Source organism: Castanea sativa, chromosome 12 (assembly GCF_040712315.1).
Source record: "Castanea sativa cultivar Marrone di Chiusa Pesio chromosome 12, ASM4071231v1".
Classification (NCBI taxonomy): Eukaryota; Viridiplantae; Streptophyta; class Magnoliopsida; order Fagales; family Fagaceae; genus Castanea; species Castanea sativa.
Window position 1 is genome coordinate 28267293 of NC_134024.1, and position 11384 is coordinate 28278676.

General features: G+C 34.0%; 1 protein-coding gene across 1 annotated transcript; it reads left to right on the forward strand.

The window, feature by feature from the left end:
- The first annotated feature begins 223 nt into the window (after positions 1-223).
- Positions 224-9085, forward strand: LOC142619681 (uncharacterized). Its single transcript, XM_075792892.1, has 9 exons — positions 224-1352; positions 3078-3334; positions 3423-3679; positions 3763-3898; positions 4004-4101; positions 4660-4725; positions 5040-5129; positions 7446-7622; positions 8427-9085. The coding sequence occupies exons 1-9, from the start codon at positions 733-735 to the stop codon at positions 8463-8465; spliced, it is 1740 nt and encodes a 579-aa protein (XP_075649007.1). The 5' UTR covers positions 224-732; the 3' UTR covers positions 8466-9085.
- Positions 9086-11384: the final 2299 nt, after the last annotated feature.

An 11384-nucleotide genomic window follows, 5' to 3' on the forward strand; every position in this document is an offset into this window, starting at 1 on the left:
CACAATTTTAAATTTTTAACCAACTTTTTTTTTTTTTGGAGAAAAAAAGACTTAAATTTTTTTTTTTTGAGCTGACTTACAGTTAATTCAATGATTCATATAGGTGAATGTGAAAGTGTGATAGAAATTGAAGAGAGAGAGACCAATTGTCACCGACAAAGAAAATAATTTACATGTCAGAGACAACAAAGGAATTATAGTAATAGAAAGTTGCGAAGGTGTGCCACATATTGTGGCAAACCACTCATCGCTGTAGAATAGCCTCCACGTTTACCCAGCTTCCTTCGCACAACAGAGAAAACAAAGAAACAGAGAGAAAAAGAAAGCCATAGACAAAGACCAAGAAACGGAGACTTAGGACAAAGAGATAGAGAGAGAGAGAGAGAGAGAGAGAGAGAGAGAGAGAGAGCGATCTTTGATCGAATTTCCCCTTGAAAGAAACCATCTTTCCCTATCTGATATCTTTCTTCGTCACCCAATTCTCATTCCCGCCAATTCATCAGGATCAATCTTCTTTCAGATCCAACTTTCCCATTTCACACACAAACAAACAAAACTAAACCACACCCATTTTCTATTTTTGTGAAATTTCACGTTTATACACACATACAAACACAAACACATGCTTATTAACACAACCCATTTGGCATTTTTCAAATTCTTGTGAAATACACATCTTTACAATCCAATAGATTCCAATTCAGAAGCTTTGATTCACAAAAAACAACAAGTATGGACGAATTTGGTGTCTTAACCGAGCGGTTTGGATTGAAGCCTCAAGGAAAAGCTGCTCCAATGGCCGCTTCGAAACAACCCACAAGTTCAATCAATCCCCAGACCCAGAATTTCGGATTCAATTCTGGTCAAAACCCCAAACCCTCTTCCTCTTCGTCCAGATCTTCCCTGCATTCAAATTCTGCTTTTGGGTCTTTCCTCGATGATCAAAATGGAATCTTTCAATCCAACGGCGATTCCAAAACGCAGAATTTTGGTGGGTTTGATGATTTGTTATTCGGGGGACCTGGTAAATCCACAAACCAATCTAATTCGTTCGATTACGATTCGATATTTTCGAATAATTCGAATGGGAAGCCTTCGACGGTGCCTATTTATGGTGTTGATGATGTGTTTGGTGGAATGCCTGGCTCGAAGAGCTCTGCTTCGGCTCCGAATAATGATGATGTGTTTGCGTCGTTTGCTTCAATGTCGATGCAGAGTGCTCCCATTGATGATTTGTTTGGTAATTTGGGTGCAAAATCGAAGAGCGCGAGCCGGAATGGATCGGTGAAGAATGCCAATGGTTTTGATGATTTGATACCTGGATTTGGTGGAAGTAGTCCTCTGAATATCGGGTATGTAATTGTTCGATAAGAAAGAATTTTGATCAGTCACATTGTTCAATTTTACTATTAGAATGCCAATGTTTTGCTCATAATGACAATGCTTCTGGTTAGTTTCTTGAGTAGTAGTTTAACAATTTAATATTAGTTTGAGTGTAGATTATTATTGTAGTGACCTTAATTCTTGAAGAAGTTGTTGAATTTGCTATATATGATGGGAAAATGTGGCTTTGTCAATAATGTTATTGAAGTCTGGGGATGGTTTAAAATGGGTTTGGTTCAAAATGTTTTACATTTATTAAAAGTGTTTGTTTATATTAAGTGCCTAACATCCCATGTCATAAAATTTGCTTACATTTTGGTAGAATGATATTAATCATTTGGAAGAAATAAGCAGTCCTCTGCTTCATTGACCCTGCTCTAATAATGTCTTTAGCATATACTAGAATTACAATAATAGCAACTCTTAACGCTTGCAGATGCATGTAGAAATCTTCTTTTTCTTCTCAAGCATTGACATGTGGAGTCAGGCATGGGCTTGAATATGAATGGGATTGGTGCATATAAATCGCCATTCAATTTGATTGCTTATGGAAGATAGCAGTTTACACAAATGACCTACTGACTTGACTTGTGGATTATTAGAGAATAAATAACAATAATATAACATACGATTGTTATTGAGTGGCATTTGTCTTGCCAATCATGTGTTAATAATAAGTTCATAACCAATTGTTGCTTTATGTTTGTTGGCTTATTAACAAATGCCACTTTTTTACCTTTTATTCCTGTGAAGGTATAGTTGTTGGGAGAACTAATGGATCCCCAATGATTGGCCAAGGCTGGAAAGGTCTATCAGATGAACAATGATTAAATCTATGGATTCTTAGACTATAATATTTTTAATCTAAATGCAAAAAAATGGGGTGAGCATAGAGGGTTGGTCTCAAGAACATTTTACTTGAATTTACTCTGGTTATGGGTTTGTTACCTATGATGGTTTGGATTTGAGCCTAGATGCTTGGGAGATAAGATACTAGAAAGTACAAGGCAATTGAGAAAAGAAGTATTCATCCTGCACTTTCCATTCGTGCATCCAACAGGATGGTCAAAATAGTAACTTATTATATATATATAAATACATGAAAGCTGAAGGGTACAATGACCAAGAAAGATTTTAAGTAAACTGAAAAAATGCAATTGAAGCATCTTGTCTGCCACTAATGTATTTTGCGGTTGCAACTGAAGGATGGAGCACCTGCTTTCAAGTTGTATTTGTGGCTTTAACTAAAGGATAAATAGGCCTTTAGTCAGTCTTGCATGCATAAGTGGTTGCTTTCCTTGTCATGCATTCTAATGATGCATTAGATGGATGGTTAATTCTGCGAGCTTTGAATGTGGTGCTATTGCTTTCTAAGCAAGTTTCATGACTGTTGTTCATGTTCATATATTATCGTTGATCGGTAGTATTCATATTCTTATCATGACTGTTACCATTACCATTGCTCGTACTATTACAGATACCATTTACTTAATCAGTTGACCAGTTCCAGAGCTGTCTACATGAAGCTTATCAGTGAGTTGGTTCATCATAGTTTGCCATGCATACTTGCAAAGATCACATCTTCTGTGGTCCTTTCCATCTATCAAATGTTACTACATGATTACTTCAATATTTTTGTATTGTTAAATGCTAGACAAATCTCGTTGTCCTCACTTTCACAATTTTTTTCACAGGGCAAATGCTAGGGCTAATCAGGCTCAGCAATCATCTATTCATTCAACTAAACCGGCCTTCACTTCAGAAGACCCCTTTGTAATATTAGAATCAACTTCAACCACTGCATATACTTCCTCAGAACTGTTCTCAGATCCACTTGAAGAAATAGGTAAGCTGAGTGAATCTGGTGGCACAAAAATTGGTGTTTCATCAAATGCTATCCCGTCATTGAGGCCTCCCCCAAAACCAATGCAAGTTTCAAAGGCAGATAAAGGTTTTTATTGCTTCCTCAAATTTTGGAGATTCTTAATCCCTTAAGTCCCCACATAACTTTAATAATTGGGAGATGATTTTTGATGCAGTTAAGAACTCAAGTGTGTCTTCAATTGACGAACTTGAGGACTTTGCCATGGGTAGGGTGCGTAATAAAGCTGGTGAACGGTCAGAGGTATCCACTAGTAAAAAAGTGGTAAAGAACTCAGCCACCAAATCTAGTAGATATAATGAAGCTGTAGATACTTCACACCGTAATCAGCAAAAGGGTGGAGATGATCTAGAGTCCTTTTTCAGTACAGGTTCTAGATCAAGCAGTGTACCAAGATCAAGGGCTACAACTTTGGTAGGAACCATAGATGTACAATTTTGACCCCTTTTTTTTGCACCAATCAGATTATATTATTTTCTTTCTCATGCATTTTTTAGGACCCTTTATTTGATGCGTCAATATACAAGAGAGCCCCTGAAGTGCCCCAGAGGAAGCCTTCAGGGTCCTCAGTCAGCATAAAGAAGTCTCCTTCTGCATCATTCATAAATGATGACCTTTCATCCATTTTTGGAGGTAATTTATTTTTGAAATATGATTTTCTTTCCTAGCATGGAAAATTTCTTTGTAGGGAATATCTCTTCTAGTTTTAATTTCTATGGTGAATTTTGTTTGCAAAAGATGCTTCATTACTTGGAGAATTTCAAGAGGTTGAAGGGGAAAGTGAAGAAAGAAGAAGAGCCAGATTGGGGCGTCACCAAAGGACCCAGGAGCGCGCGGTGTATATTTTAACCTTATCCTTATGCTAGTGTTTTTTTTCTTAGATGTAACCACATTTATGTTCTTGGATGCATGAGCTTCATTTGTTTCTCTGTTCTTGTTTAGATGAATGCAGAAATTTTATTTGATATAAAGGTGAAGGGGAATTTGCAAGTGAAAATACACAGTCAAAAGGGAATTTTAAGATCTTTAAGGAAAAAATTATGATAATCTCTTATGCTATATGTATTCAGTCTTCATTATTTCCACAAATTCCATTTATTCAATTAGCAGTCTGAGATAGTGAAACTTCAGTTGGCTTTCTTAGCATTGTAATCCCTCCACTACAATAGCCTTTCAACTCTTGACATATACAACAGCATCTTTTAAGTCATATGCAGTCCAATTAACTACCTTCAGATTTCCTGGCTTAGCTGCATGATCTTGATTGATATTCACAGCACATGGCCAATTTGCTTCCTGGGTTGACGGACACTATCCATTATTGAGTTTTGGGTTATATTTGTACGTACTTTTGAGTGGGATGGTTTGATAGTGTGTGTTGGTTGTATTTTCAGGCAAAAGCTGTGGCTGATATGAACCAGCGTGACTTTCAAACACAGCAGGAGCAAGAAGAGAGGCGTGTAAGTGTTTGCTGTGTTGGGTCGGAGTTCTGATGCTTTCATTTGGGATCTAATATATATATATATATATATATATATATATATATATATATATATATATATATATATAATGATTTTCCAAATATTCACAGCTTATCTCTTTGCATCAATCTTAAACATATATTGTTTTCTTTATTTCTTTACATTTTTTCCTTGGGTGGAGATAACTTATAAAGCATGTTTATTTATGTTGTGCTACTTCTTACTGTGTTTATTATCATTATTTTTCTGTTCTTTTATAACTGCTTAGTGTATTTCAATGATTTTGTGGGCAGAGGATTTCTGAGACGGTAGACATAAAAATAAAGAGCTGGGCGGCAGGAAGAGAAGGCAATATGCGTGCACTGCTATCATCATTGGAACATGTGTGTTCTTACTTTTTACTTCTTGAGTAGATTTTGTTATCTTACATTAGCTGATTTTTCACATCCTACTGGTTTTCCTTAGAAAAAAAAAGTTCAAGAATTAGAACTTATGAAATTGAAGTCATAATATCAGGTTTTATTGGTGGAATATGATTTCAGCAGTGGGGTTAAAAAATATATTGTATTAATCAAAGACAGAAAAGAGGTCTCTCTAACTTCCTGTGCAGATCTCTAATTATCGGTGCAAGATAGATAAGTAAAATAGTTGTGCCAAAAAAAAAAAAAACTAGATTCACATAGATGGTACACCTTATTTCTTGATCGTTGACTGTAGACTCTCATCAACGCTGAACAGGAATTCTGGAGTTGCAGCATTGAGTCATTGACATACTTTCAGGCAATTTTCAGGAAGGCTTTGGTACTAACCTGGTTTCTAATACATTTGCCTCAGCCTCCATAGTCCATACTAATGATTGGACTTGGTGAGACACATTAATGTGCATGTGTGCATCAATGCATGTATGCATGCATGTGCACACACACACATACTTATGTGCTTGCTCCTATATGTTTTTAATTGGACTATCCTTCTTTCAGATAGTAATGAGTACATCCAATATTTGTCTCGGAGAATTATAAATGCTTTTCAAATCAATTAGAGTTGCTATGGTGCATAAGAAGTTGATTGGGATATTCATATTTAAGATTTGTTGAGTTATTTGGTTGCAAGTAGTAAGAGCCTGAGAGTCCATATCACTGTAAAAGACAATAAACAGCACCAAAAGTCTTAAGAAAAGCTAATTCAACACCCTCTCCTCTCCCCCTCCAAAAAAATATATTTTAAATTATACGACATCTGTTTAACTCATTTTCTTTTAATCATTTTCTTTTCTTAAAGATAATTCTTATCTTGTCTGCATTTACAGTTTATGTTTGATATATGTCAAAAGATAAGGACGTGAATTTTAGGCAAAGCTGATTTAACCCTAGAAAACGAGTAGTTCTAATTACATCATATCTATTCAACTCTATTTGTTTTTCTTTTTCTTTTTAAATTTTTTTAAAAATAGATTAATAAAATTGTATGGCCCGGAACAATATGTATGCATGTATGTATGTATGTATGTATGTATGTATGGATCTATATGTATGACCACATCTACAACACCTATTATTTTGAAAGTCCTTTCAGGGTTATCCAGAGTCTTGTGTGGTGTGTAGACTTACAGTAGCTCTCAAAATTTTTATCCACCTCCATTTTGTTTTCAAATTAATAATATTTTGGAAAAATTACATTTTTTCACCCTAAACTATCGCCTCAATTACATTTAACCCCATAAACTATTGAAACACATGATTGACCACCCAATTTTAAAAATAAGTTACACTTAACCCCTTGTCATATATTTTGTTATTAAGTCTGATGGAATATAGCATTGAAAGACTAATTTACCCCTCTGCCATCTGTTTTAGAGGGTAAATTGGTCTTTCAATGCTAAATTCGTCATACTTCACACCAAAACAAATGATGGGGGGGACATTGAAAAAAGTTATACTTTGGGGGATCAATCGTGCATTTTGATAGTTCAAGGGATTAAGTGAAATCAGGTGAAAGATTAGGGTGGAAAAGTGTAATTTTCCCTAATATTTTAGGCTGACTGAAATGACATAGCAAACTGAAATTTAAATACCTTGCTTATTAATTTGTGAATTATCTGATCCTAGCATAAACTAAATAATATCTTCTGGAAGATAATTTTTACTTATCAAAAAATATATATATTGTCAGTTGAAACACGTTTAAGTCTTTTGAAGTAATGGCGTATGCCTCCTGGAATCCGCTCAAGTTATTCCTCATATTCTTGAGACACTTTTTAATGTGGTGGGTTGCTTGGCCGGTGTTCTTCCATAAAATTCAATGACAAGGATGAAGGAAGAGTTATAGGAGTCTAATACTATATTTTAAAATTACAACTATGTCCTTATCAATGTTCCACAAAGGTAAACAATGGAATATAAAATATAAAATACAATGATACTTCCTATAGATTTAAATTCCAAGCCTAATAGGATTTTCCTAATTTTTTCCCTGAAAGCCGTGTTCCCTTAATTTTATTTTGTGATATTGTTAAAAGAGTGATTCGTTGCATTTACAGGAAAAAGAAGTGTCAATTTCTTGGTAGAAAACCATCTGTTATCTTCCTTAGAATTATGACCTCATTGATTCCTGAGTCCTTAGTAGTTTAGTATTTGATGTTCCTAACTTCATTCTCCAAAAAAATAAATGGAAGTATTTTTCTTTGGAATGATAAACAGGTGCTTTGGCCTGAATGTGGTTGGCAGCCAGTGTCTTTGACAGATATGATTACCTCTGCCTCGGTTAAAAAGGTTTACAGAAAGGCAACATTGTACATTCATCCTGATAAGGTTCAGCAAAAAGGTGCCAGTCTCCAACAAAAATATACTGCAGAGAAGGTTTTCGATATCCTTAAGGTACCCATCAGCATTTCATATTATATTTAAAAGAACTGATCTTGGTAATTTATTAGGTATAATACTTTGGTTTGTTAATCGAATAAATGAAATTTCAGTAAAAATGATGTTGGATACAAGCATTGCACGTAGCATATGATGGTCTTATTCTTTTCAAACTTTTATCTTTTTCTTGCTCTTTTACTATGTTCCATAAATTCCTGCATTACCAATGGTAATTTCAAATGTATCCTCCTTTTTGACCCAGAAAAAAGGCCCTAATTCATGATGCAGTTTGTTAATAGGACAAGTTGCTGCTGTCTGTGGATGAATCCTGTAGTTATAAATGGTTTTAGAGCATTTTGCCACAAGAATATAGGAATTAGTAATTATTTCCACAATTTCCGACTCCATTACAGTCCTGTATCCATTAAATTAGTTTCACACTTTGTTGTATAGGGAGGGAATAAAAAGTCTAGCAGGTGGGGTTTATTAGCACTTGCTGGTCATTAAAAATTTCAGTTATTTTGGTTTTCCTTTTAATGTAATTTGGAAGGCTGTTCTTGTTCCATGGTAATTAAGTCTTATGAGAAAATAATCTAGAATGCCTTCTTTGACTGGCAATATCTATGCTTTATGTTCTACATAGGCTAAGAAACTGAAAATGTTTTAGAATTTGGCCATCACATATCTGATTATGATTCTCTTCTAATTAACATGACTACTATTGCATTATATCTCTTCTTCTGCAGCAATATAAATTTTATTTTTTATTTTTTATTTTATCCTTATTTTGATTCTTCATTTTGCTTAATTCTAACACAGGAAGCTTGGAACAAATTCAATAAAGAAGAACTTTCTTAGATACCTCGGTTGAATCGTTCCTTTTCGGGCTACATGGGTTAGCAAATAAAAGTCTCATATTGGTGAGGAAGATATCTATGCTTTACCGTTAGAATGGCTATTTTGCAGGTTTCAAAAAGCTGTGGGCTGAGTTCTGCTTACTGTCATTCCTTAAGACACAGTCTTTCCCTAGCTGCAGGAATGTTTGATAAGGTGGGAATAATTATCTTATGGGATGGTCTTATGAGTAACTCCCTCTCACAGCATGTGGAACCCATACATCTGGGTCCCACACCATCTCACTAGATACAACCTCGATAAAATGTACTTAAATATCATGTAAAGTAATGTTGATACAGAAATTTGTAGGTTTCTAGGATTTTCGAGGTTTACTGGGTGCATCCCCATTGAAATTCAATCAGTCAACAACCATTTGATGCAAGGACCCTTCTTCCCCTCCCCCTCCTCTCTCTGGTGGTGTGGGGATAATTACTCGCCATAATGTTGTTAGCATTTGTTTTGTGGTTGTTATTTGTTGAGTAGATAGATATATGTTATTAATTTTGAACACAAGTGTCGTTTATGATTTATCCAAGACATTGAATAGCCAATCGGCCATTGGGCTTATGGTTTATTTTGCATTTTGTAGTTGACATTAATCATGGTTCTAAAGCTTCGTGTTTTTTCAATTCATACTTTTAACATTTAAAAAAGTGGCTAACATGTGTTAAACTTGTAGTTCAACTAAACATCTCTTGATATTTTTTTTTGTCCAGTGCTTCTAGTGCACTGGAACCGTTGTGATCATGATATGTGTTCATTTTTTGATGTGATGATCGCAACGGGTCCAGTGTCATAGGGCACTGGATAGAAGGTAGGGAGTGATGAAAACAGCGGGTCCACTGTCTAGTGTCACATGAGGCATTCTGAATTTTGAGAGATGGGAGTGGTGAAAAAAGTAGGTAATAAGTAAGATTCAAATGATAAATCTTCTTTCATTTCTAGGTTTGTGTATATAGTGTTTGTTTTCTAAAAAAATTTATCATTTTTTATTAATTTTTTTTAGTTTTATTATTATTTTTATTTGGAAGTGGTATTTTTTATTGTTCAAATAATTTTTTATTATTATTTTAAAAAAATGCTATGTCTATAACATTTTCACAATAAAGTCTATGGGGTAGGTTATTATAGGCTGTTATTGGTAGAGTTAAAAAGTAATTTCAGTGGTAGATTCAAATTAGAACTAATAATAATTAATTATTTATGGGATAGAAAACTAATTTTCATTAGTGAGATGATGATAGGAAATAAAACAGCGCAGAAAAGAAAAATAGAGACCAAAATGAAAATTAATCCAAATTATAAGAACAATAAGTATATTTTCCCTTGATTGATTCTTGAAATCTTCAAAAATAGAAAACAGGATATCAGGACGTAATGGGAAATTTCTTAGTTCTCACTGTTACAGTCGATGTTTATCCATCACACAATTACTGGCAAGATTTTCATGGCGTACACAAATGTCATGGACAAACTATGGGAAAATTAGTGGGTCTAATTAATTTTTGCTCTGTTAACGCCAACAACATGCGTAAAAAGCCACATGCAAGACTTTTTGTTAGTGTTGGGCCAAACGTAGATGTTACGGACAAGCTAGGGGGTTCTTATGAGGCCTAATGTTAGCCCGTGTTTTGCAATCGCAGTTAGCAGAACTGTTTGGCTAAGGACATTGTACTACACCATGTAGTGTTAGGTTTGATTTAGGCAAATATTAATAGGTGGGGGAGGAGTTTGTAAGGAAAAGGGTCACACCCCTTTTTGTTAGGTGTTAGCCCAATGAACTTATGGTAAACAAGGAATCTTAAGAATAAGGTTAAGATTTATCTAGCAAAATTGAGGTTAAGTTTAACTTTTTGGGTTTCTGTGAGCCTAATTAGTAAATTGTTTTTGCAATTAAATAATGTAATTGGATTCGAATCTCACCTACACAAAAAAGAATTTCATTATTGTATGAGAAATGATATGTCCACAACATTTTTATAACAAATCTTAAGTGGCAGGTTGTTACTGGTTGTTATTATTGGGGCAAAAAAGTAATCTTAGTGTTAAGTTCAAATTTGAACCAATAATAACTAACCACCTATGATTTGTTGTAAAAATGTTGTAAAAATATTGTGGACGTAGCACATCTCTTATTGTATTTACATGACAATAAAAAGCAATAATCATGAAACAAACACCATAAATTCAAATCCACTATATATAAGGGTGTCTAAGAGTTGGGTTAAATTAGGGTACGTTTGGTACACTAAATGGGGATTGCAATAGGAATTGTAATTTTTATTACTAGTAATAAAATGTGTTGTCATGTAATAACTAAACATATTCATTAGTTTGGCTGTGAATTATAACATTAGAATGAAACTTAACATTTATTTTAGGAAATTTCTTACTCATACAATTATATCTCCTTAAAAATTATTATTTTTAAATTTAAGAGAGATATGTGTTATTTTTTATGATTTTTTATTTTTATAATTTTTAGATGTATATGGAAAGTTTGTTTATTTGGAAATATATTAAGTTTTGAAATTATTGCATTTACTAAGGAATAGTTAATACAACATTTTAAAGAGGAATAATTATTCATCATTTTAAAGAATAGCTATTCATAAGGAATGATTATTCCTTGTAATAAAAACATAACCAAATTAAGGAATAACTAAACTATAGGAATAACTATTATATTACAGCGTCTATTACAGTCTACCAAACATGCTCTTTGGTTTGGGTCAACTTAGGACTTGACTTAGTTGGAGATCTAAACATAGATGGAAAAAAAAAAAATTTTAACCTAGACAACAGAGATTTGAACAGAGATGGTAGGGTTGATCAAATCAGTTCAGTTTGGTTCTTGGAGGGCAAAACCCAATACTCAAC

Excerpts from the sequence above, each read along its gene's own strand:
- LOC142619681 (XM_075792892.1), top strand. The coding sequence starts at position 733 with ATGGACGAATTTGGTGTCTTAACCGAGCGGTTTGGATTGAAGCCTCAA. Across the intron at positions 3,680-3,762 it reads GATCAAGGGCTACAACTTTG|GACCCTTTATTTGATGCGTC; the intron begins GTAGGAACCATA and ends TGCATTTTTTAG. Across the intron at positions 3,899-4,003 it reads CCTTTCATCCATTTTTGGAG|ATGCTTCATTACTTGGAGAA; the intron begins GTAATTTATTTT and ends TGTTTGCAAAAG.